At 50.2% G+C, this 26,714-nt stretch overlaps 1 protein-coding gene across 2 annotated transcripts in view; it reads left to right on the top strand.

Moving 5' to 3' along the window:
• The window catches only part of PITPNM3 (PITPNM family member 3), an 89,163-nt gene that overhangs the window by 51,793 nt on the left and 10,656 nt on the right, over positions 1-26,714 (top strand). Inside the window, exons 5-17 of one of the 2 annotated variants that reach the window (XM_039886478.1) lie at positions 6,801-6,877; positions 7,337-7,572; positions 10,509-10,698; positions 11,273-11,395; positions 11,809-11,993; positions 14,323-14,495; positions 15,649-15,819; positions 17,051-17,245; positions 17,805-17,953; positions 20,687-20,803; positions 23,879-23,995; positions 24,342-24,490; positions 24,759-24,908. In XM_039886478.1, coding sequence (XP_039742412.1) covers positions 6,801-6,877; positions 7,337-7,572; positions 10,509-10,698; positions 11,273-11,395; positions 11,809-11,993; positions 14,323-14,495; positions 15,649-15,819; positions 17,051-17,245; positions 17,805-17,953; positions 20,687-20,803; positions 23,879-23,995; positions 24,342-24,490; positions 24,759-24,908 — 2,032 coding nt within the window. The remainder of the gene's footprint in view (positions 1-6,800; positions 6,878-7,336; positions 7,573-10,508; positions 10,699-11,272; positions 11,396-11,808; positions 11,994-14,322; positions 14,496-15,648; positions 15,820-17,050; positions 17,246-17,804; positions 17,954-20,686; positions 20,804-23,878; positions 23,996-24,341; positions 24,491-24,758; positions 24,909-26,714) is intronic. The other variant, XM_039886479.1, reaches the window with a different exon arrangement.

Raw genomic sequence — 26,714 nt, forward strand, 5'->3', positions numbered from 1 at the left:
CTGGATTCCAAGAGGAGTTGCTACCCCCCTGCTCACTTGGGTTGGCCAACAGCATGTTTTCAAGGGGCAAAATCTGGACCTAGACCCTAGCAAGGGCCAGGCTTTAGCCTGGGCTAGAATTTCTGTGTGCGTGGGGGTGGGGGGGACGGTTAATTGGTCTGTTGGAGTTTTGGCCGCATTAGGCAGATGAATCCAGACTGACCTGATTGGATTCTGCCACTGAAAGGGTTAAGGATTCACAAGAGAGGCCTCAGCCTCTTAGATTCCCAAGCCTGGTTGGAAATTCCTGCCCTAGCATCCCTGCTAAGGGGCCACTTACATAACTGCTTGTATAACCTGGTAAAGGAGAACTTCCTGCCTTTAGGCCAGCAATGGGTCATTCCTGAACTGTTGTAAATATTTCCTAAGTTGTGTTGAAACTTGGAACTCTGCAGAAACCGCCCCATTCCCATTCATACTGGCTCTGCCCTCTGTTCCTGTGACCCAAACATAACTCCGCAGGGATTTGCAGGCAGCTACCACTTCTCCTAGAGCCTGCTCTTCTCCAGGTTGGGCCCCCCTCTGCAGCTTTCCTGCCTAGTTATTGGTCTCCAGACATGCCCTCAAAGTGGCCTGAGCTGCAGGGCAGAGCAGGAGTGTTCCCTCCTTATTCTGCACTGAAGTATCTAGTGCATGCAGCCTCAGAGGCTGAGAGGTACCTCTGACAGTCCCATTTCCTTGGCTCTGGCTGTTTGCAGCCTCTGGTCATGTGCTGAGGCTTGGTCACATGACCCAGGTCTTTGTCATGTGACTGGACCTAGATCATGTGACCCTAGGTGCTTGAAAGATCTTTGAAGTTATTTACTGTATCTGATTCATCTTGGTATTTTCAATCCTGACACAAATTTGGACAATAATCAATAGAGTAGGAATCGGCAGGCGATGTCGAGTTGTTTTTTTTTAAACCCAAAATCAAGATAATAATTCACTCATCGTGTTTCATATTTATTTGTTCCTTGTACAAGTATTTCTTTTCCTGTTTACATTCCCTCATTAGCTTGTCAGCTCTGAGAGGGCAGGACATTTCACTGCTTTATTTTGTTTGTAGAGTCTGCAGTTAGTAAAGTAGGGAGTTGTGGCTTGTTTAAAATGTTCTTATCATAAACATGACACATGCTTATATTATCTATTCAATAGATACATTCATAAATAGTTTTAAACTAAAAGAAATATGGGCTCACTAGAGAAAAATCAGAAATAGACAAAAGTAGAAAGTAAAAAAAATAGTCACCCATTGTCCCACCATTTAGAGAAAACCACTTCTGAACATTTGGATATGTTTCCTTCTAATTCATGGCCCCCAGTGTTGGACCCACCCCACTTTCCACCTAGATTGTTGTTTTCTATAAGGCTGGGGCCTGGGGCACTGTGGAAGAGGGTGGCCTGAAATCTGGCTGGTAAACATGCTGATGGCTTTTCAGTTGTGTTCTTTGGAGCCCCAGGGACCGACTAGGGGCAGGGGTGGGGTAGAGTAAGGAAGTGGGGCTCTGGGCCCCCAACCTGTTTCAGCCAGAGCTGGTCTTCTTTCTTTCTTTTCTTTCTTTCTTTTTTTTTCTTTCTCTCTTTCTGTCTCTCTCTCTCTCTCTCTTTCTTTCTTTCTTTTTCAGATTAGGCTCCTACAGAAAATTTCATGGGAAAAAAGATTTCCCTTTTAAAAAAAAGTTTTAAACCCATCATATGAAGGCCCATTCATCCCCTGCTTCATGCTGCCCCATCCATATCCTGCTATCCAACAGAGCCCTGAAGCATGGCATCAAGGCTTCTTGTGCTGGTCCTGATTCATTAACCTGCACCCCTTGAACTGTTGTGAGAGCCATGGTTCCCCTACATAGTTTGTCATTCTGCCAGTGTCTTCCTCCTCCCCAGATGGCCTTGGTGTTCCCTTAAATTCCCAGGCCAGTGACCCGACTCAACAAATAATGAGGTAGGGTTGGCAAGATACATTTCAAGTGAACCTATCAGATTTCAAGGTGCCACTGCTTCCTTTGCTAAGGGCACCCCGAACATGTGTTTATTAATTGGCACCAGGACTTGCATGGGAATTGACGCCAAGCTCCCTACTTGCAATCAGCTACTTTGGACATCTAGGTAACAGTTGCCACCTGCAGTTTCCTGGTTCCTCTCCCTTTCTCCACGGGCCCTTAGAGCAGCTCTCCAATCAGCTGTCATGGTCCTTGGGACAAACTCTGCTGGGCACGGAGGCTTGAACTCATGCGGGGCACCAGCCCCTCATACTTGGTCTCAGAGAATCTCCAACTGCCTGGGCCTTAGGAGGGACTATAGGCCAACTCTCTCATTCTGTGGTGCTGTAGAGAGGGCACCGAGGCCACCCTCTGACTAGGGCATTCATTTCCCATCGCATGACTCCAGGGCCTGTCTTCTCCCAGGTTTTGCCACTCATGTTCTTCTCCGTGTGGGTTTACCGAGGGGCTCTGAGCCCCCTGTTTACTGCTGAAGGAGGCTCTAGATTTTCCCAGATATTCCCAGGTATATCTCCTGCATCCCACATCAAAGCAAGATAGCAAAGCCATTGGGTTCATCCACAAAATGTGTGTGCTTATGCCCATGTGCATGCTTCCATGTACTCACGGAGGATTCCATACCTTTGTGCATACCTCAGGACATGCTCCATGGTCTCAAGCTGAGCCTAGCTTTGTTTAGTTGACCCCAGGGGTGACTAATGGGGATGGGGGCACTGCAGGGACTGATAAGATGGAGGGTGAAATTGAGTGGTCATCTTTAGCTAGAGGGCACCCCAGCATATACCCCTAATAGGTCCCAGCAGCTGGTAGCAAAACAGATGAAGATAGTTGGACTCCTCAGGCGAGCCGGGTGACTTTTTGCTTAGGGTGCCGAGTGTGTGGGTGACGACCTTGGCTTTTGTCTCAAGAGCAGTGTGGCACATCGGTAATTAGAAGGGATGATCACGATCCGTGCCTTCCCAAGGTGGTGATTAAGCAAAAATAGGCTCCATTTTTTAGCTGGCAGGAGGAGCCATGGTGAGCAGGGTGGGCCACCTGTCCCAGTGCCAGGGCTGGCAGGGGTGCTGGGAGCAGCACTGTGGTAGCTGGCCTGCCTCAAAGCTTGTCACAAAATGTTGTCACAAAAACAGCTGTGGGCTCCCCTCATCCCATATCTGGGCACAGCAGGGCCATGTAGATGGAAATGAACAGGAAGTGGGCCCTGGCATGTGGCTCCCCACCACCCAGGAACCCTGCCAGCAGCTGTTACCACCAGAAGCCTCGATGTGGAGCCATAAAGCCCAGGCCAGGCTGTTCTAGAATTCTCAGAGGTCCCCCAATATGATTTCCCTGGGGACTTTTAAGAAATGTGCTTCCCAGCGGATGATGCTCCCTTGAACCCAATTTCTCCTGGGTGTTTGGCAGCATATAGCTGTCTCACAGGCTTTGCACACCCTGGATCTTCACTTGTAATAAGTTTTCATAAAAATGTTATCTAGGTCCTGACAGTTGATAGACCCTGGTCTCAAGGGGCCCACGGTCTGATGAGGAAATTGACAAGTAATCTCACAGCAATCAGACAGGTCCAACTCAGCTGAGAAAGCTTTCCAGAGGTGGTGACAATTGAGCAGGGTTTTGAAGGACAAGTAGGAACTTGCCAGTCTGCAAAAGGAGGAAGGGCTTACCAGGCAGAGGGCTCAGCATGAGCAAGGGCATGGAGGAGTGAAAGAGTTGTTTTGTGGTGATTCACAGCCTCAATTATTATGTCTGGTTGTTGGAAGAGCAGAGCCCTTGCGGGCAAGGTACGGGCAGGAGGGCATCTAAGCTGCCTTTCCACTTGTCTACAGAGGCTTATGCTGAGACTGGAGACAGTGGGGTAACTTCCAGTGGGGGTAAATCTGGTCCTGTTAGTCAACTCTCTAGGGGCCAGAATCTAGATCTGGCAGGCTAGATTTCCCCTCTCCAGAGTAAGGCATCTCTGCATTTTGTGCATTGAAAGGAAGCAAAGCTCCACCCCCAAACAGCACAGTAGGCCAGATTCTTCCCCTTTGCTAGGGAGGGCATGAGGGATGCTGAGGACAAGCCTGCCAGTCTCCATCCCCGCTGAGCCAGGAACTGCCTCAGCATCATTTGTAGCCAGGATACAGCACTTGTCCACTGATCTGATGCCCAGAATATTGTGTGGGCCCCAAGGTTGCTGGCCACAGATAGATCAAAGATGTGGGTGCTCCTCAGTCTGTATAATCAGTGAGGATGCAGCCCCCACCTAATGGAGGGCATGGTGCCCAGGAGATGACAGGACCCTCATGTCTTCCTTGTGACTTATTTATAGCCTTGCTATGGTAATTTGTGGCAATCACAGTATTTAATCCTATAATCACACTGCACGCAGGCTCCTTGGTGCAAGGCAGGCACCCAGCCCAGCGAGGCCCTGGAGCCTGCCAGGGTTCAGAGAAGGACTCAGAGACACGGCAGCAGAGTATGGAGGCAGCAATGTTCCTATCAGCCTTTGGTCCCATCTTGCCAGTTGTGGCTCTGGCTCTGTGCCCCCTGATGTACCCTGGATGATAACAACTATGTTCCAGGTCCCATTCTAATCCCTTTGTATATATGGAATCATTTATTCTCATCACCATTCTAAGAGGTAGCTACTGTTATTATCCCCACATTCTAGACAAGAAAACCGATCACACAGCTGGTAAGAGCCAAGATTTGAACTCAGGCCATGGTTTCTACCGGGTCCCTCCCAGCCCCAGAAGTCAGGGGCCTCCTGGTCTCCACATCCACAACCTCGGCCATGCCAGTTCCTGGTTTCTCCTATTCCACAAGCCCCGGAGCAGCACATGAACCTGCACGCACAAAGCCATACTAGGCTTCCCTCCTGGACACTCTCTTTCCTGCTGGTGAATTGGTCTCCCATGGCAGACCTGGACTTCAGTCTTTGAGGTGCCACTTACCAATTCGTGCTCCCGTTTCTTCTCCTACAGACTGGATATTGTTGTGTATAACTCCCTGGGAAGCTGTGCAGGTCAGAAGGATGGGGGAGCAGTGTGTCAAGCATCATCTTCTGTTGAATGTGGGGCCCTCTTAGCTGGGTTCACTCCGTCTTGATAGTTGCATGGGGCAAGTGACCTACATTGTTAGAGCCTCAATTTTTTCATCTGTAAAATGAGACTAATGACAAGAGGACCAAAACTCAGAGGTTACTTGGAATTAGATGAGATGATACCTGTACAGCACATAGTGCCTGGGACATAAGTGCTCAGGAAAACAGAGCCATCTACCACTGTCTTTTATTCTGACCCTGTCCTGACGGCAGGGCACAGGTCTCTTTTAGCCAAATCCAGGGCAAGGTCTAGAGGATGTTAGAAATATGGCAGAAGAGTCGGAGCCACTGGAAGGAGTGTTAGGAAGTGCTGGTCAGAGCCAGGCCTCAGAACACATTTTTCCTCTTCCTCTTCCAAGCCAAAGCCCTCCATCATTTAGGAAATGATTTCCTGTCTGTGTGGGCAGTAGCTCTGAGCTCATAAAGCAGTTACCCTTAGACCAGGGTTGTGTCTGTGAGGACAGAATATTTCAGAAATGGACTTCTTTAGAGAAAACCTCTTTTGGAATTCTTTGCAGATGCCGCCCCTTCCCCCGCCCCCTCTGGGGCCAAAACCCCTGGGAAGGAGCCTCCCCAAATGTGCCTCCTAGCAGGGTGCAGCAGGCTTGTGGCAGAGAAAGGGGGTGGGGTGTGAAGAAGAAAGGGCCATTCTTGCCTGGAACAGGCTGCATTAGGAGATGAAGGCAGAGTGGTTCGCAGTCTAGCTATGAGATTCAGCACACGGAGAAAGTAGTATACTCATGGGGAGAAAAGAAGAGGTGAGGTCAGCTTGATGGAAGGAAGGATTCCTCCGGGTGGCAGCATCATTGGGTGGGGAATGAGGGGGTTGTAGGATGTCTTTGAGGACTCTCTGAACCTGAGAGTCCAAAGCAGTGACATTCAGGAATGTAGGCGTTAGATTAGGGGTCCACAAACTTTTCTGGAAAGGGCCAGATAGTAAATATTTTACATTTTGTGGGCTGTAAGGTCTCTGTGGCAGATAAGCAGCTACAGACAATATGTAAATGAATGGTGTGGCTGTGTTCCAATAAAACTTTATTTACAAAACAGGTGGAGGGCCAGATTTGGTCCATTTTACTGATCCCTGTGTTAGAGGAATAAGAGCTCAGATAGGGCTGGATGCCGAGAAGCGCTTCCTGGAGGAGAAGTTGAGCCCAGGCAGCTGAGAGAAGCAAGGAGAGCATTTCAGCACTTGGCTTCAGCACAAAGCTCATGAGTGATGGGTGATGATGAGTGTGATTCCATATGCTGGCCTTAACTCTCTGGGGGTCCAACTTCCACGGGGGTTCCATAATTCAAGGCCTTGCTCTCTCTCTCTGATAACTTCAAACATATTTTAAATTTTTTTTTTTTTATCTAGCAATTGCAGCTGTTTTCAGAGGGATGCTTGGCCCAAATTTCTGTCCATTACTGGAAGCAGAAGCCATCAGACAAGCCTCATGCTGTTGCTCTTGTGATTGGTGAAGAAAAGCAGGATAGTCCCTTTCTAGGATATCCCCCTGCCCAGCATTAGGGACAGCATCTGTGATAGCCTCATCCTATTGGTCTTCCTTTTCTTAGAAGAAAGAGTTTCATGTTGTGTTGATTTCGGAGGCAGGGGCTGGGTGTAGTGACTCCCTAGTTCTGGACACTATCATTCTGCTCACCTATAAGCTCCTGCCTCGTACAAACTGAGTTCTCTGTTCTCCCCACAGGAGAACTGTACCGGGTTTCCTTAAGAAGACAGAGGTTCCCGGCCCAGGGAAGCATTGAGATCCACGAAGACAATGAGGTGCGCTGAGTTACTGAGGCTGTCTGGGCCCAGCTCTGTGGCCAGGAATTTGGGAAGAGCCCTGGGACAGTAGATAGGTTGTCTGGTTTCCACCCAGCTCTTCATATGACTTGCTGTGTGACCCTGGACAGCTCCCTGTCCTTCTCTGGGCTTCCAGTTCCTGTATGAACAAAAAGAGCCTCGTGGGACACTTCCCACCCTGACAGTGAGGGGCTTGCCTTCCTGACAGCCTGTGTCCCTCACCCTGAATGAACAAGGGGTCCCATCACAGAGGAGGCTAGAGAGCTCCCTGGTGTGGAGCTGAGATAGGCTGGACACGGTGCCTGCTTCTTGGGCCATAGCCCCGTATGAGTGTGTGTGTGTGTGTGTGTGTGTGTGTGATTCATTGGGTTACCCCCCACTCCCCACCTCATCTCCCTGCTGCCTGTCACTCTCTATCTTTACCGATGTTCCTCTCAGGAAGTCAGCCCACAGCGCTCCTGCAAGACGCATGTCCTCCTGCTGGTGCTGCACGGGGGCAATGTCCTGGACGTGGGCTCGGGAGACCCATCCTGCAAGGCAGCCGACATCCACACCTTCAGCTCCGTGCTGGAGAAGGTCACGCGCGCCCACTTCCCTGCAGCCCTGGGCCACATCCTCATTAAATTTGTCCCCTGTCCTGCCATCTGCTCTGAAGCTTTCTCTCTTGTCTCCAAGTGAGTCCCTTTCTGCTTATTTGGACTGGGTGGGACTGATGAGGGGGAATAAGCAGAGGGGCTGCCCTTGCCATGTGTGTACCTGGTGGGCAGGGGGACACCTCTCTGAGACATCAGATCTTGACTGACCATGAGCATCACGTGCGGGAAGTGTTCAGCCAGAGTCCAGAGCAATTAGCACTGTGCCCCCGCCCTCCTCTGTCCTGGGCCAGTCTCAATAAACCCTCATCTCCTAGGCCCAGATAAGAAAGCTGAGGCATTAAGAGGTTAAGCAGTTTCCTCCACAATTACCTAGTGAGTAGGACCAGGAGTCAAACATAGGCAGCCAACTCCAGACCACACATTTAGAGCCCAGTAGGGATGTGCGCTGTAATGGAGATGCCACAGAGCACTGAAGACACTCAGGATGAGGGCCAGGGAGTCTTCTCGGAGGCGGTGACTTCGGCGTGTTCTGTGAAAGTAGCATAACACGGCTAAGTGTGGGGGTTCTCTGGCAGCCTGGATTTGAGTTCTGGCTGTGTAACCTGAGGGAAATTGTTTAGCCTCTCCTTGTCTCAGTTTCCTTATCTGTAAAATGGGTATACTCCTGGTAATAACCACCTCCTAGAGTTTTTGTGAGGATTCTGTGTGCTAGTATATGTGAAGCACCAAGCACAGCATGGGACACATAAAAAGAGCATGGCAGGGATTCTCTGACTCACATTGTCATCTTCCCAGGGGTGAGAAGAGGCTCTCTTCACTGGTGGACAGGGGACTGGGGAGGGAGCTGTTCCTGACTGCCAGCATAGAACCCTGCTGGGTGGAATAAGGCAGCATGCTTACCGGGCCTGGGCCTGGGCCTGGGCCTGGGCCTGGGCGCTTCATCCAAATAAGCCCTGGGCCCTGTGGGGAGTAAACCTGGAGACTGAGAGCTCCTCCAGGGCTGGGGGCCTATGGGAAATGCAGCCCATTGCTCCAGGACCTGAGGGCTTTGTGCTCTCCAGGTCCCTGTCCTGTTGAACTAGCCAAAAGTGCGCGCCAAGAGCCAGGTGGGAGCCCTGGCTGCACACAGATAACATGGGCAAAGAAGGCCTGAGCACTTGTAGAGCTCATGTTGATACAGCATGTGGCAAATGGCAGGGACTGGAAACTGAGAACTTTCTGCACTTAAGGATGAACGGGAGGCCAGGGGCACCTCTATCCTGCCACTCACCTCCTTTCCTGTCGACTTTGCCAGACCTTGAGGCTTTGTAGAAAGGAGCCCTCACCCACATGGGGTTTGGGGAAGGTAGACAGCCTTTCAGTCAGGCCTGGCCCTGAGGAGGGCTCAGCAGTGTTGGGAGGGGCAGGAGGCCTGGTGCTCAGCTTCTGGTTGGTTGGGAGAGTGTATTTGGAAGGCTTTGCTTTTCTGGTCTATGAGAGAAAGGAAGATTGGCCCCTGGACAGGGAACAGAGACCTATCTCTGATTTATCTGTGCTCCGAAATGTGGGCAGGGCAGATCTCAATCAGAGTTGGAAGGAAAAAAGTTTAGGTGGGTCATTCCCCAGCCTGGCTAAGGGCCCAAATCCCCGTGTGATTCTTGTTAAACCACAGGTGGCAGGCCTCACCCCGGGGGCTTCTTAATAGGGCTGGGAGGGCCCTGGAATCTGCTTCTTTAACAGATTAATCTGCTGAGTGTCTGCTCTGCAGCGGGATTTGGGAAGCTGAGCTGATGCAGCTCTGTTCTCTTCACACTCCAACAGTTGCAGTTAATTGTGTTCCTTCATAATCAATCTCAGTACCCCCATCCCTCACCCCCAGGACATCTGACCCCCAGAGCTGGGTCAGCCATCCCAAGCCTAATCTCCAAGAAGATGGATGGCCTGACCACTTGAGGGAACTGAGGGAGGGAGCATACTTCTCCCCCAGGCAGTGTCTTGCCAGGCTATCCATCAGCCCTAATCACTACTGGGAGGGAGCTCTTTCTCAGCTAATTAAAATCTCTCCAGCTGCAATTGAGGCCTGTTTCCTCTAATTTGTGTTCTTTGGAGATGAGAAATGGCTGTTAGGCCTGCCTTGCACTCCATAAAGTCTCTGTAACCTGCCCAGGGTTCCCTGAGTCCTGTCACCTGCCCCAGTTTTAACTTCTGTCAGCCTCAGCTTGACTATAGGGGAAGAGAAGCCTCTGGGTAGGGGGTGGGCAGTTTCTCCCCTTGTGGTCCCTCCTGAGTCCGATGCCCCTGGGGATAGAAGCAGGATGGGTGGGGTCGGGTGGGAGTAGGCAGCTGGGAGCTGGGCCTAGATAGGTCGGAGCTGCCCAGCAATTAAGGGACTTCCTCATTGGGAAGCAAGGAATAAAGGGGAGCCCATGGTGGGGCCACTGGCAGTGGAGAAGCTATAAGGCAGGATCTGTTAGTCCATTCTGGGGTTCACAGGTTTTCCTGTAAATCCAATGAAGTCTCTAGATCTTTGTCCCAGAAAGATGGACATAACTATTGTGTATGCAGCTGTGTGCCCACCTCTAAGCTGTGGCTGACATGCGATCCGCACGCCTGGCATGCCCTCTCTCCACCTTTTTAGTTTCCCTAAAGCCTTCTTAGAGGTCTAGTTCAAACCCCACCACCTCCAGGAAGTCTACCGTGATGATATGTCCTCACCCTGATTCATACTACTGGCTTCTTCCACAATTGGGGTGTTCTTTGGAGCCATGCAGAAGTGGGCAGGAGAATACAGGGCCCACACATTACAGGCTGGCATTGGGTGGACATGCAGGGGAGTCAGCATAGGCTTGGCTCCCCCACCTACCTCCCTACCCGTGTGCTTTGTCTCATCTGGCTCCTGCCTGGGTCTTCCTGGAGAGTCTGGAGTGGAGGGCCCAGTTCCCAGCCAGCACATGCTCTCTTCTGCCTGTTCCACAGCCCCAAACCTGCTTTCACGTCTGATCCCAGCTGGGCTTCCCTTGCCCCCCTGTCCGCAGCCTGAACCCCTACAGCCATGATGAGGGCTGTCTCAGCAACATCCAGGACCACGTGCCTCTGGCCGCCCTGCCCCTGCTGGCCATCTCTTCCCCGCAGTACCAGGATGCGATTGCCACCGTCATCGAGCGAGCCAACCAGGTCTACGCAGAGTTCCTCAAGTCCTCTGATGGCATTGGCTTCAGTGGGCAGGTAGGACAGCCTGCCCCCATGTCCTTGTCCTGGCCCCAACTGGTGAGAGGCTGGGATCTGACCAAAGGATCCAGACCAGACTGTTCTGAGGCCATAGCTTCTGAGATCCAAGGAGGCTTCTGAGATCTTTAGGTTCATTCTCATTTTACATATAGGAAAACTGAGGCCAACATCTGAGTTCTGATTGTGAGCCCATGCTGATCCCCGGCCCCATTCTGACCCCTGGCCTCAGCCAGATTCTTATCCTCAGACTGACCTGCCTAAATCTGACCCCTTACTCTAGCCTAGTTCCTGTCCTCGGGCTGACCCCACCCAAGCCTGACCCCTAGTTCCATCCTGATTCCTATCCCAAGGCTGACGTTGGCCCCAGGCTGACCCCTGACCCTAGCCTGGTTCCTGTCCTCAGGCTGACCCTGGCCCCAGAATGAGCACCCCTCCCCTGCTGGGGCTCTCCCAGGCCTCCCTGGGACAGGTTCTTTGTTCTCCCATGGACAGGCAACCTGAGTTCTAGACGGGTGTGGGGGTTAGGGGTCAGCAGTGGCCAGGCCGATAGTCCCAGCTGTGCCTTCTCTAGGTGTGTCTCATCGGGGACTGTGTGGGGGGCCTCCTGGCCTTTGATGCCATCTGCTACAGTGCAGGGCCCTCAGGCGACAGCCCTGGCAGCAGCAGCCGGAAGGGGAGCATCAGCAGCACCCAGGTGCGGGCCAGATGGTGGGAATGTGGGGCGGGGGGTCTGACTTGGGAGCAGGGGTCTCTCTGGGGAAGGTAGTGTTAGAGCCCTTAATATTTGTACCATGAAATCCAGGTTACAAAGTGTTATATCATAGTCTTACAAGAGTAGCAAGAGATTACTATCACAAGTGAGGAAACTGAGGCCCAGAGGGGGCAATTTAGGGTTGGGTCCCTAGACAGCTACCCAGGATCCCACTGGATTGCCAATCCATTTGGATGCAGGAGACAGCCTTGTGGGTGTGCCTTCCGCACTCCTTTTGGAAGAGGTATTGCCTCTCACATCTAGGAAAAAAGGGTTATTTGTGCTTGGAAGAGGAGGCAGGGCCCCATAGCCTTTGGTGACCACAGTGCCCTCCTATCCTCTTCTTGGTCTCAAAGGACACCCCAGTTGCAGCGGATGAGGAGTGCAGTCTGGCCAACAGCAAGCGGCTCAGCAAAAGCAGCATTGACGTCTCCAGCGTGTTGGAGGATGAGGAGCCCAAGAGGCCGTTGCCACGGAAACAGAGCGATTCCTCCACCTATGACTGCGAGGCCATCACCCAGCATCATGCCTTCTTATCAAGGTAACCACTCTCTGTGCCCCACCGTCCTTCCAGAGGAGAGAGGACCTTGGCTCGAAGTCATCCGGGGGGTCTGGGACCAGTCTATGTCCCAGGCCTTTCCATGGGGGCCCATAGACAAGCACTGAAATGCTGAGACCAAGGCTGCTCCCCATGGGACCCTTGTGCTCTGTACCTGCTTCACCTGGACTTGCAGAGAGACAAGACAATCAGTCTCATGTCTCTGAGCCTCAGCTTCATCTTCTGCAAAAGGGTAAATGCTGCCCAGCCTACTTGACTGATGGCTTTAAGAATCTAGTGAAAGAACAGGTAAAGGTATGTTTTGTGAGCAACTTGGTATGTTCTTATTATTTCTCAGATGGGACAACAGAGGCCAGGTAGGTCAAAATTTTCCTAGGATCACATAGCCAGTTACTGAAGAGCTGGGGTCAGCATTCTGGTCTCTCATTCCCCAGTATAAAACATCCCTCTATGTGTAGGCCAGGTGAGGCCCTCCATAGAACTGTCCACCATTTAATTTTCTAGAAGAGACATATTCATTGCCACGGACTAAATGAATTATCTGCACATTTATTCAGGATATGAGTGAGTATTGAGCATATACCCAAATTGGAAGACATGCCTCTTCTTCTCTCTCTCCTCAATGTTCTTCTCCCTCCTTCCCTTCCTCCATTCTTACCCAAGTGGAGAAGACCTCCATGAGGTCGGTAGAGCATTTGGAAAATAGATCGTCTCACCACCCAGAGAGAACCACTGCTAACACTGGCATATTTCCTTTCAGTATATTTTTACATGTGTTGTGTATAGTTTTACTTAAAAAAAAAAAATTTGATTTTTCCCTTATATAATTAAAAATACTTTACTTGGTAAATATTCTTAATATTTTATTGAGTAAATGGACAACATCTTCCTTAATCCCAGTCACCGACACTTTGGCTTTTTCCAATTCTTTGCACTTATAAGTAGCACTCTGGTGACTATCTTTGTGCATAAACATTTATGTAAATATTAGGTTCTTTCATTTACATGGATTCCTGGAGGAGGAATTATTAGGCAAAAGCTCTGCATATTTAAATCCCTGACTATTTAAAGCTCCTCTGACAGATTATTCTTTAAAAAAGCAGCTATATTTCAAGTTTGGGTCGCAAAGTAAAATCACATTTCTAGTTTATCCTTGAAAAATCCTTTAAGAAAGCCCCAAATTTGGAGAGTGACGAAAAATTGGAGGCTTTCAGTAGCTGGTCCAACATAGCCAGCTTTTCCCTCTGGTGTAGGGACAGATGGCTGTTTCTTTGGCAATTAAGTAGTTGGCGTGTGTTTAGGGACCACGCTGTACATGAAATATGTATTGTTAAACACCAGAGTCATCATCCTCACTGGGAGATGCTCACACTGCAAGAGGCAGAGTATGGGGATTCAGATTCAACTTTCCAGACCCTAGCTCACACTCTATTTCAATTGTTATTTCTAAAATTCTCTTTCTCTTCCAACTTGAGTATGTTAGTTGAATTTGCATTCAGTTAATTGATTGCCTTAAACTCGAAGCTCTGCCCGAATGCCACCTGGAAGGTCAGGGAGGTTCCCAGTTTTCCTGCCCATCCTGGGAAGCGTGATCTGAGTTTATGGCTAAACATCAACTTGAACTCTTTGGGGCAGTGGGTGCCTGGGATGTGAATGGTTTGAATTCCGTGTCTCGTGGTTTTCTCATTAAGCTCTCTGTTTCATCTGTGGGCTGGAGGGGAGGGAAGACCAAGCTGTTTGCATCTGTGTCTGCGGGTTGCCTGGAACATGAGTTACAACAAAAGCCCAAATCTTGGCAGCACTGACATCACCCAGCTGGTCTGCGTATTGGCCAGCTGAGCTTCCTGGTAGACAGTGCAGGAATTCAGTGCAGCCACCATAAAACCAGCACGACGGGGCAGGCCTGCCAGTGTATAGGATGCTTAGGTATTCTCAGGTGCTCAGCCTGTTTTAGTAAATTGAGTTTTATTGGATCATGGTCACATGTATTTATTTAGATATCATCTATGGCTGCCTGCAGAGTAAGTAGATATGATGGAGACCATATGGCCCTTAAAGTTTAAAAGATTTACCATCTGGCCCTTTACGAAAAAAGTTGGCTGACCTCTGCCTTAGCCAAATGTCGGCCATGCCTTGGTGACCAATGCTGAGATGGTTGCAGCATCCAGCGAGGGGACTCTGGTTTGAACCCTTCCCCAGAGATGGAGGGTTGGGTTCTCCACCCCTGACTTCAGGCTGCCCTGCTAAGTGAACACCCCACATCCTCAGTGCTTCCCGAACCCACTCTCCTGTGTCTTCCTCTGCCTGGCAGCATCCACTCGAGCATGCTGAAGGATGAGGCCGAGCCCCCTGCAGCTAGCGGGCCCCAGATCCCTGAGGTCAGCCTGGGCCGCTTGGACTTTGACGTGTCCGACTTCTTCCTCTTCGGCTCGCCTCTTGGCCTGGTCTTGGCCATGCGGAGGACGGTGCTGCCGGGCTTGGATGGTGAGTATGGTATGGACTGGGGCCTGAGATGCCTTTGTGTCACTAGGTCACCATGTCAGGACCTCAAACTGGGGAGGGTGTGGCTGGGGGGCAGGGACAGGGAGGATCATGGAGTTGCAGTAGGTAGACAGAGAGGAGAAGAGAAGAGGAAAGAGGGGAGAGGAGAAGAGAGAGAGTGAGGCAGTTTCCCCAGATGGAGCAAAGTTGAGGTAGCCCCTGGTGGATTTCACTGTCCTTGTCACATGCCTCTGGTCCATTTGTGGCCCTGTTGTCCAGTTGTCATGCTCTATGGGAAGAGAAGCCATAAATATTTACCCTATTGTATCCATTCCCTCCTCTTCCAGTGCCCAGACTGACCCACTGCAGCCAGGTCAATCTTACTGACCCCTGCATGTACCCAGGCCCACCTCAGTGCCTTTGCTCATGTACTACCCACAGCCTTGAATGCCTTCCTCCATTCTTCTAAAATATACAGTGAGGCGATTTGCACCAGCAGGTGGTGAAGTAGGGAGAGGAGGCAAACCCCCATGGTTGCTAAGGAACCCTAGTGCTCCCTGGATCCTGGGCTGACTTAGAGGGACAGGGAGACACAGAAGAGGAGGAGGCCTCAGTGGAGACATCTGCTGGTCTATGAGAGAAGTGTATTGCTGGCTCTGGCAAACCAGGAACTACCACCAAGTGTAGGAATTGAGTAGGGGCTGGAGGAAGGGGCCTTTGATCCTGACTGAAAGACACTGGGTCAACCTCATACATCAAGTAGCAACTAATTAAAAGCTGCAAGAATTTAAAGGAGTTTTACTAGTGGAGATAGTGAAAAAGGGCCTTCTAGGAGGAGGGGCAGCTTGAGCTAAGGCACAGAGAAAGGACCACAGCAAGACTGGTTGGGGAGTTGCAGCTGGCTACCACAGCTGCAGTACTGGGTTCTTACAGCTGTGCTCCTAGGTGGGGCAGCCTATTAAATTGAACATAATGCACTTAGCAGGGCAGCCTATTAAATTGAACATAATGACGTTGATCCTGTTGGAGCAGGGAGCCATGACATGTTCTTGAGCAGAGAATTAGGCTGCTCAAAGCTGCACTCAGGGGAGCTTCCCAGGACCAAGGGAGTAGGTACCAGCAAGGGGATTCTCCCATGTTTCCTCCCACCCCCCAGGCTTCCAGGTGCGTCCTGCCTGCAGCCAGGTCTACAGCTTCTTCCACTGTGCAGACCCCTCCGCCTCGAGGCTTGAGCCACTGCTGGAGCCCAAGTTCCACCTGGTGCCGCCCATCAGCGTGCCCCGCTACCAGAGGTTTCCAATGGGTGACGGACAGTCCCTTCTCCTTGGTAGGCACTCAGGGGTATGAAAGAGCTTGCTGAGCTGGAGCTGGGTAGCACTCCGGGGCCATCCTATCTGTCCCCTCCAAACTGTCAGCTGATGGAGTGACTAGACCTTATTGAGTAAGATCTGTGTCCTCTTGGGGAAAAGAACAGGCAAACAGCTGATGCACCTACCTTCTGAGTGGCCCACCTGTGTGAACTTGTGCTCTGTTAGAGGCATCTTGGGGCTCAGAGACTTAGGCTCTGCCCTTGACAACTCCCAGCTGAGCTCCTGTGGTTAGGGTCAGCATAATACTGTCAGGCCTGATTGAAAGTCCAAGGATCCTGCTGATTGCTATTGCCTGGTACCCGACCTGGACTCTGGAGGTACAAAGCAGGAAGTGTCTCATTCTGGTGGGCTTCATGGAAAAGGGAGCCTTCGACCAAGGCCTTTGGACAGGTGGAGAAAAGCTGGAGAATGGGGGTTGGGGGATCCTCTAGGTGGAGAGAGCAAGGGCAGGTGGGTTTGGGGGACGCTCGTGGCCTCTGTGGCTCAAGTGGGGTAAGCCGGGTATGGACTGGGGTGAGGTCAAGGGGAGGCCCGTAGTGGACAGGCAGGAGCTTGAGGATCAGAGCCTTGGCTCCATGCCCCAGAGCCTGTTCCGAGGTTTCAGCCAGATTGTAGGGAGAATGCTGTGCTTGTGGTTCATTCAGTATTAAAAGTCAGCACTTGATATCCAAAATTCTGCTCTTTCAGGAGCTTCCATAGAGAGAAGAGGCTCCAAAACCTCCCTCTCGCACCCTTAAATGTGTCCCTCTTTGGTTGGGGCATCTCCCTGTCCCCAGAGAGTGCCCTAGCTCCCAGGCTGGGGTCTCCATTCACTTCCAAGCTCAGCCACCATTATCTGTGGCTCAGGAGAGGAGTTTGATACAAGAGCACATGGTAAATGGTCACCCCTTGACCTCATCTGGTGCTTTTGGGGACATTCTCCAAGAGGTGCCCTCGGTAGCTCTATTGGGGGTAGGGGTGATGATTGGGACCCCCACTTGTGCCTGCCTAATCCACAACTTAGAGGATGTGAAACCAAATGACATACTATGGCGGGATACCGTCCGGCCCTGGGGATGAGAGGTGCAGGCTTCCTGTTGGGCACGTCCCTCTGAGTACCCAGCCTCCTGCCCAACACAGATCTGGCACAGCATGGGCAGCTTTATTGAGATCTTCTACTCAGCCCTGACTGTGAAATTCTCCTTCCAGCTGACGCCCTGCACACCCACAGTTCTCTCTTTCTGGAGGGCAGCTCTCAGGGTAGCCCACCACACCTGGATGCCCCTGCCTCGCCCCCTCAGGCCCCGAGGTCCCAGCGCCTGGTACGGAGGATGAGCCAGGGCAGCTCCCACAGTGACAGCTCGGAGTCTTCAGACAGCTTGGCACCTGTGGGCACTTCCCACAGTGAGTGAGGGTCTTCTGGGGCTTGCCTGGGTTCAAGGGAGAGGGCCCTTCCTCTGGGTGGCCACTGGTCCACTGCCAGGGCTGCTGAGGGCAGGACTCAGGTGGGGAGGTGGGGTAAAGGAAATTTGGACTGAACTCTGACCTCAGAGAGAACTTTGACCTCTGACCCTAGTTGGGGCCTTGACCTTTGACCATAAACTAAGCCATGACCTCTTTAGGCATAGACTGAGCTCTGACCTCAGCCAGAGCCCTAATCCCAACATTCAATTTTCCTACTGGGAACTCCTGCTGACCAGCAGCCCTGGAGCGAGACAGTGGACGTCTCCATGAGTCTTTATTCCTAGGGACAGTTTGTAACACATGTCCCAGAGGAGCAGTGGGCAAGCAAAGGGGCTGGTGGGTTATGAGAAGGTGGGAGAGGGAGCAGCACATTTCTTAGCTCATTTTGAGCTGGATGCTCTGGCCCCAAACTTGTGCCCTGGTAGCATGTCCATACTGCCCCTTGGGTCACAGCCCTGGGCAGGCCATTCTGTCCTCATCTCCCTTCTCGGCCCTGCAGTCACAGCCAAGTGGTGGGGTGCCAAGCGCATCGACTATGCCCTGTACTGCCCTGAAGTCCTCACAGCCTTCCCCACTGTGGCACTACCCCACCTGTTCCATGCCAGCTATTGGGAGTCCACAGACGTGGTGGCCTTCATCCTGAGACAGGTACTCCACCCCCTGCCTGGGCCCTGCCTACAGGGCCCCTCTGGAGGGTCCAGTCCTTCTATGTCTGGAGAAGACGCTTACTCTGTAGGCATTGGGAAGGCATTGGAGCACTCAGCCAAGTGGGGGGTGACACAGCCAGATAGTGGGTTTCTTAAAGAGCATTGGCTTCTGATTAATGGTATGGTACTTTCTAGAGAATTAAATAGAAACTATATAGGAGAATGTATCCATCTTTCAACTTGGAGATTGGAGTAATAAATGCCTGCCCCTCTGTGGGTCTCAATGTCCTCATCTGTAAAAGAAAAGGTGGAGCCGAGAGGCCAGTGACTGAGGGAGAACCTGGGAGGAAGGAAGTGGGGATGCATGTGGGGGTTGGATCAGCTTCCAACTGGTTGCAGCCTCCATGGCCAAGGTCAGGAGTTGATTTTATGCTGGGTCCAATGAGAAGCCATTGCAGGGAAAAATATCAACTGACATATTTTTAGTAAGAAGCCCTGCTGCTGTTTGGGGGACAAGAAAATGCATAAGGCTCTTTATGAGGCAAATGTAGGAGCCCAGCTTTCGAGATGACGGCTTGGGCTAGCTAGGGTGCTGGTGACGGAGGTGCTGAGGAGCAGCAGGATTTCAGTTGTGGTGGCAGGACTTGCTGGCTTCTGGGCTGTGAGGGAAGGAGGGGAGTCCAATGGATCCTATTTTCCACTTGAATATCTACGGTGTTGCCGTTCCCTAGGGTTGGGGAAGAGCAGGGCTGGGGTAAAGTAGGGAAACAGAATCTTGGATCTGGACTTGGGAAAGTGAGATGCCTGTTAGATGTTGGGAGGGAAGGCAAGTAGAGAGTCTGGAGCTTAGGGAAAATGTCAGGCGTAGAGATAAATATGTGGGGTCATCAGAGCTTAGATGGCATTTAAAGTCAGCACAGGTACAATGCTCAATTTTGACACCAATTCCAGTATATGGTTTCTTCCCCATACCAAGCAATTCTCTCACATTAGCTGGGTGTCCTACAATTCAACTGAATTCTGACACTATCTACTTGGAAATAGCTCAGATTCTATAAAGTAAGGCTTTCGTCTCACAAGTAAACCCCAATCTCCCTTTAGATGCCAATCCCAAGCCAGGTTGTCACCTGGACTTCTGACCAACAGGTGGGAGGTTCCAAAACCCTCTCCTTGGGTTAGATTAATTTGCTAAAGTGGCTCACAAAAATCAGAGAAACATTTTACTTACTAGGTTGCTAATTTATTAGAAAAGAATACAACTCAGGAAGAGCCAGATGAAAGAGATGCATAGGGCAAGATATGGGGAGAAGATGTGTGTGAAAAGCTCTCCAGGAATGCTATCCTCCCCAAATTTCCATGTGCGCACCAAACCGGAAGCTCTGGGAACCCCATTTTTTTTTAAATGGAGGCTTCATTACATAAGCATGATTGATTAAATCATTGGCCATTGGCAATTGATCCAACCTCTATCTCTTCTCTCCTCCCTGGAGGTCAGAAATTGGGACTGAAACTTAGAACCCTCTATTCCTGGGGCAACCAACCCCAAAGTCACCTAACAAAGTAACATAACAAGAGACACCTTTGTCACTCTCATCACTTAGGAAATTCCAAGGGTTTTAGGTGTTCTGTTCCATTAACGGGGATGAAGACCAAATATATATTTCTTATGATAAATCACACCACCACAGATACTGAGGGAGTTTCCACAGCTGTAGAAGTTCAAGGGTGAGTCCTGTAGCTCCACCAGGGAGAGAGGGAGATGGAGGAAGAGAGGACATCTCCTGAGGTTGGATGGACAGGCGTATACCTATGAGCAGGGCAGGATGGAAGTTATGGGGCCTTGGCAAGAATAGCTTCTGTGGAGTGATAGGGACAGAAACCTGACTGGAGTGGGTGAAGGGGAGAAGGTAGGTGGAGAAGGGGAGACACTGTGGAACATCCAGAGAGCAGAGAAGTGCAGTGGTCACTGGAGGCACCAGGGGTCCTAGGGAGAGTGTTTTTTTCTAAGTTTTCTTTTCTTCTTTTTTCTTTCTTTCTTTCTTTCTTTCTTTCTTTCTTTCTTTCTTCTTCTTCTTTTCTTCTTTCTTTCTTCTTTCTTTCTTTTCTTTCTTCTTTTCTTTTCTTTTCTTTCTTTTTTTTTCTTTTTTCTTTCTTTCTTTTTTTTCTTTCTTTTTCTTTCTTTTTCTTTCTTTTCTTTCTTTTCTTCTTTCTTTCTTTTCTTTTTCTTTTCTTTCTTTTCTTTCTTTTCTTTCTTTCTTTTCTTTCTTTCTTTCTAAGGTGGGCACAGTTACAGCACATTTGGATGCAAAAGAAAATGATCCTAGGGATCACTCAGGGGCTAATCAGTGATGCAGGACTGAGAGGGAGTGTTGCTGGAGCATTGATCTTGAGTGGGTTGGAGGCTCTGGGATCAGGGCTCCAGCTGGCCTTCTGTAATAGTAAGGAAGGCAGAGAATGGGCACAGATGCAGGTAATTGCTAGGTTTGGGTGTGGGGGGCAGAGGCTGCTTTTAGACCAGAGCATTTACTAGACAGTGCTCTGGCTCCAGCTGTCAGTCCAGGTGGGCAGGGAGGTGGGTCCTAGGGTCTCCAGCCTCCTGAGGGTTCCAAGCTGGGGAGTGGGGTGACCTGGGGGAGGGCTTGCTGGCCAAAAGCTGGTGGCCCCTGGTACCCTGGGAAGGAGGGAGAAGGGTTGAGACAGCCTGACGTGGAGGCCCCGCTCGGCTGTGTGTCAGGTGATGCGCTATGAGAACGTGACTGTCAAGGAGAGCGCTGGCTTGGATCCCGCAGCACTGAGTCCTGCTAATCCCCGGGAGAAGTGGCTTCGTAAGAGGACCCAGGTCAAGCTGCGGGTATGTGCTCACTGGGGTCACATACTGGTTGGGAGGTGTGGCTGCCTTGAGGGCTGGGGCATCCACATGGCAGGTAAGGCCTTGGATTTGCCCCTCAGAGCTGAGTGCTCATACATACTAGGCTTCATGCTCAGATGATTCCCATGGCAGCGCAGTGGGAATGGGGTGTATGTGAGATGGGAGAGCTGGAGCTTGGTGGCCTGGCTCCACAGGAGCCCCAGGAATGGGGGTCCAGGGCACTGGGGTTGGTGAGGAGAAGCCAATTATGAAGCGATTGCTATATGCCAGGCCTCTGTATATGAGGATATAAATCAGAAAGAGTCCCGTCCATGAACACAGGGCTCATAGTCTGATCCACCAAGTATGCCATGGTGTGGTATTTGCTGTGATAGAGAGAGATACCTATTAGGAAAAAGATGGAGAGAAGAATTGCAGGGTATTCCACACAGGGATTCCATGAAGAGTCACCTCTATAGGGTATTGAAGTATGAATAGGAGTTTGGTATCTGCTCATTCATTTATTTATTTAGCAAACAATCTTCAGTGCCCACTGTGTCCCAGTCCTTCTGCTAGGGAGTGGGGAATAGGGATTTACAGACACAGACAGTGCTGTGGGGGGCACGTCCAGTCTGGTAGAAAGATCAGACATGGACCCCAAAAACAATCCTAAAAAGTAGAAGGTGATCAAAGCTCCATGGATTGACTTTTTTTGTAAACATATTTATTGAGATATAACTCCAATATTGTACAGTTCACTCACTTAAAGTGTATAATTCAATGGATTTTAGTGTATTCACAGATATGTGTAACCATAACCACAGTCAATTTTAGAATATTTTCATCACTTCAAAAAGAAACCCCTTACTTATTAGCTATTATCCCCTACCTGAATCCCCCCAATCCTAAGCAATCAGCAATCTACTTTTTGTCGCTATAGATTTTCTGATTCTGGACATCTCATATAAATGGAACCATACAATATGCTGTCTTTTGTGTTTGGTTTCTTTTACCTGGCATAATGTTTTCAAGGGTCATCCATGTCGTAGCATGCATCAGTATTCCATTCCTTTTCATGGCTGAATAATATTCCATTGCATGGATATATTACTTTTTGTTTATGCATTCATAAGTTGGACATTTGGGTCGTTCATACATTTGTCTACTGTGAATGATGCTGCTATAAATATTTGTGTATAAGTTTGGTGTGGACATATATTTTCATTTCTCCTGGGCATATACCTAGAAGTAGAATTGCTAGGTCAAAAGGTAACTCTAGTTTAATTATTTGAGGGAATGCCAAAATTTTCCAAAGTAACAACATCATTTTGCATTCACCCCAGCAGTGTATGAGGGTTCCAATTTCTCCACATCCTTGCCAATGCTTGTTATTATCTTTTTTTTTTTTTTTTTTTTGATTCTAGTCATCCTAGTGGGTATGAAATGATATCTCATTGTGATTTCGATTTGCATTTCCCTGGTGACTAGTGATATTGAGCACTTTTCTATGTATTTGTTTCCATGAATCAACTCTTCCCTCTCCAGTGTTCCTGTAGGGAACCTATGTCCCACACATAATGGAATAACTCCAGGGCAGGGTTCATGACTGGTCCCTCTCTGTGTCCCCAGAGCCCAGTTCAGGGACCAGTGTAGATGAGGTGACTGCAAATGTTTGTCGAATTGAATTAAAATGCCATAGGAATTGTAAAGCCCTTGGGGAACCATCCTTGGGGAGTCCAAGCAGTGCTTCTTGGAGGGAACAAAGTTGAGTCATATCATAGTGGATGGGCTGGAATGTGGGGGCAGAGGACCAATGATGGCATGTGGAGTGGAGACCCAGTATGAACAAAGACCTGGAGGCTACCATGGAGCCTGGCCTGAAAAGACCAGAGGGGCTTGGAAGCGGATCAGCAGGAGATAAGACTGAAAAGCTTCCCCAGGCAAGGCTTTGATGCTGAGTGCAGGATTTGGACTTCATTTGGAGGGCACTGGGTGTTAACAGATTTGTTTTATAAAGATAATAGATCTGCCACAGTGTCTGTTTTAGAATAAGAAGCTTCATTAAGAAGCTATTAGCAGACTAGATGAGAGATAACATGGGTATGGGGAGAGATACCATGTAAAGGTATCTTCTTTCTGTAAAGGAAGGGGCACCAGACCAAGTGACTCCAGTGTTGAAGCCAGGCTGGGAGTGGTGGGTGGTTGGACCAATAGAGGCCTTTGAGCTGCAGAATGAATTGAAACCAGAGGTGAAGAAGGATGAGGATGTTGGGATGGTTACAGATAAAATGATGCAACATCCAAGATGACTTCAAAATCATCTGGGGTCAGGGTGGGGTGAGGATTCACCAAGGGAAGAAGGGCACCATACTGGCCATGAATTGATAAGTGGAGGAGCTGGTGCCGAGTACAAGAGACTTCTTTACACTGTTCTCTCTACTCTTGTACGTTTGATAGCTCTCACTAAGATGGATAGTAAATGGCTATCAGATGTGAGCCATGATGCTGAAGGAAGAAGCAAAGGTGACTGGCAGTTTCCGGCCTAGGAAACTAGGATGACAGGTTGTGAGGACTGGTGGTTCCTCAGGATTGCAGGGGAGAATCAAGAGCAGAGAATGTGCATCTACAGCACGGGTCCCCAAGCCCTGGGCCATGGACCAGTACCATGGCCTGTTAGGAGGAACCAGGCTGCACAGCAGGAGGTGAGTGGCGGGCAAGTGAGTGAAGTTCCATCTGTGTTTGCAGCCACTCCCTAGTGCTAGCTAGCATCACCATTTCAGCTCCACCTTAGATCATCAGGCACTAGATTCTCATAGGAGCACTGGTCCTAGGTACCAAAAAGGTTGGGGACTGATGATCTACAGGAACTCCAGTGCTCTTTGTAGACAGACCTAGGGCAAAGGGTCTGTTTTTTTCTCATGGGTTCCAGGGGAACATGTCTCAGAAACTCTAATGGGAGTTAATAGAAAAGCCTAATTCGGTGAGTCCATATCCCTCCAACTAATCCTAAGAACAATGTAATGAAAATGTAAGGTCCACCCCAACTCACCGAGGCTGAGCTGGTTTCTGTCCTTCCAGAACGTCACTGCTAACCACCGGGCCAACGATGTGATTGCTGCCGAAGATGGCCCTCAGGTCCTTGTGGGGCGGTTCATGTATGGGCCCCTCGACATGGTGGCTCTGACAGGAGAGAAGGTATGGAGGCTGGGCTGTCCCCTCCTCGGCCAGCTGCATGTGCACTAGGTACCTCATGGTACCACGTGGCACATGGGGTGAAGGCTCTGGGAGGGCTGAGCTGAGGGACATTCATCCTGCCTTGGCAGGTCAGAAAGAGTGATCAAAGGAGCAAGGGATGAACCTGGGGGCATCTGAGAAGCTAATGTGGCTGCAGTGGAGAGAGAAATAGTATAGTAGGAGCCAGGAAACACAGGGCAGGACACTAAGCCCTAGAGCCTGCTGTCTTGGTAGAGAGCCCCTAAGCTAAGTCTGAAGCCACACTCCCAGCCTTCAAGGAGTCCCCTGGCCTCCTTGCTGCCTGCAGGTGGATATCCTGGTGATGGCAGAGCCATCTTCAGGCCGCTGGGTGCACCTGGACACAGAGATCACCAACAGCAGTGGCCGAATCACGTACAGCGTGCCGCGGCCCCGGCGCATGGGCGTTGGTGTCTACCCTGTGAAGATGGTTGTCAGGTGAGCCCCAGGGGATGTTCTCATGGTGGTTTTGCCAATTTTCATGACCAATCCAGCCAGGCCTGTCCAGAAGATGGGGTCCTAAGGGTGCTCTCTTTTGATCCTCATACCTGTCTTTGGGGAGACAGGAAAATGGACGAGGTCATCCCCTAGATTCTCTTTGACCTTGGCCCCAGAATGAGCTCTGACCCTAGCTGCAGGCTGACTTCTGTCCTCAGGCTGACACCTGACCCTGAGCACACAGCTGACCATAGGTAGTACCTTTCAGGGGCGACCAGACCTGTGCGATGAGCTACCTCACGGTGCTGCCCCGCGGCATGGAGTGTGTGGTGTTCAGCATCGATGGGTCCTTTGCAGCCAGCGTGTCTATCATGGGAAGTGACCCAAAGGTCCGGCCGGGGGCAGTGGATGTTGTCCGGTGAGTGCTACCTCCTTGCAAGGGACCTTTCCTTCTGGGACAGGAGCCAGAAGACCTGAGAGAGATAGATGTGTTTTGTTTCTGGTTTCCTCTAGGAATTCCACTGGTCTCCGGGCCATGAGCTGGGAAGTCCTGGCTTCACCTCCAATATTAATTTCCTGAGCTTCCTTGAGAAACTCCCTGCCGCTTTCTAGTCCCTAGTTCCTCCCTCCTTCTCTCCCTGCCCTCCTTCCTCCATTTATTCTAGTGCTGTCTGAATGTTCTCTGCAGTGAATCAGTCCCGGTCGCTCACATTCTGATCCCAATCAGAATCAAATCAGTGTGTTCTGATGATCTCTTGCTGTGTAACAAATGGCTCTAAACTTAGGAGCTTAAAATAATAATTTATTATTCTGTCTCATGATTCTGTGGATTGACTAGGTTCTGCTGAAAGGTTCCCACGTGGGGTCTCTCTAGCGATTGCAGTCAGATGGTGGTCTGAGCCGGGGTCATCTGAAGGCTCCACTGGGCTGGACATTCAAGAGGGCTGACTTCTGAATGCATATGTGTTCCTGTGCTGGGTCTCTCTTTCTGTCTCTCCACATGGCTGCTCCATGTGGCTAGCCTGGGAGGTCTCAGACTATTTAGATTTTGCACAGGGTGGCTGGCTTGCCCTGGTTCCTAGAAACCCAGGTGGAAGCTGAAAGCCTTCTTAGGATCCAGCCTTGCGAGTCACAGTGTCCTTTCCACTGTATTCTATTGGTTATAAGCTAGTTGTGGGATCAGCCTAGATTGGAGGGGAAAGGACCACATAAAGATGTGAATACTGGGACACATGGTTCACTGGGGGAGCCATCAAGATGAGCTAACACACAGTGCTAATCGAGAGATGGGAGCTATTCCAGCTGATTGGAGAAAGCAGAGCAGGCTTCTTGGGAGAGGTGGTGTTTGTGATAGTCCCTAGGATGGATGTATATATTTTTTCATACCATCCCATTATACAAATATTAGCAAAAGAAGAAAGGTGCAAAGAAGAAGATACAAAATTGATTTTGATAGGCCAAGAAGGAGGATGCAAGGTGACAAGGACAAGAAAGAACAGAGCATGTGGGGACTAGATGGGACAAGTTCAGGGTAGTTAGATTGTGGAAACCAGATTAGGACAGGGCAGAAGGTGTGAATAGAAGCACAACCTTTCAGAACTATTATATTGCTAAGAGGAGTGTAAAAGAGTTTGCCAAGAGAAAAGCAAAAGAAGTACCACTTTAGTCCCTCCTGCCCTCCTTGCCTCCCTTCAGCCCTGCCTCCATCCACCCTTTCCTAAGCCAGGCTCTGTGCTGAGCACTGATGCAGAGAGAGATCCTAGTGGGAGGAATCTCACAGTCCTGTGGAAAGAACAAATCACCAGCATGAGAAACTGATCCAGGGCTCCAAGTGATCAGAACTCCAAGAATGGATCTGATTCAGGGCCGTGGGAGTTCTTGGGGTTGGGACAAAACTATCTGGCCTCATCCCAGTAGCAGCGATTGCTTTGGGGAGAGAAGACTAGCCTGGCTTAGGGGCTCCTGGGAGACTGCCCATGCGAACTGGCCCCGTAGGAATTGGTCTTGGGCAGGCTCAATCTCATCTCAGAGGTCAGCCTCCCCCTTGTAAGGCTAGGTCATTTATTCCCATTATAACATCTTCTCTAAACCCCCTCCTAAGTCAGCATCCCACAACTGGAAAGGGGAGGCTGTGCTCCTTTCTTTCTGGGGATCCATCCAGTGCTCTCATCTCTGTCCTGTGGGCTCCTAGGGCCACTGTGGTGCTCTCCAAACCTTGTTGCTC

This window comes from Pteropus medius, unplaced genomic scaffold (genome assembly GCF_902729225.1).
Source record: "Pteropus medius unplaced genomic scaffold, Ma_sr-lr_union100, whole genome shotgun sequence".
Taxonomy (NCBI): domain Eukaryota; kingdom Metazoa; phylum Chordata; class Mammalia; order Chiroptera; family Pteropodidae; genus Pteropus; species Pteropus medius.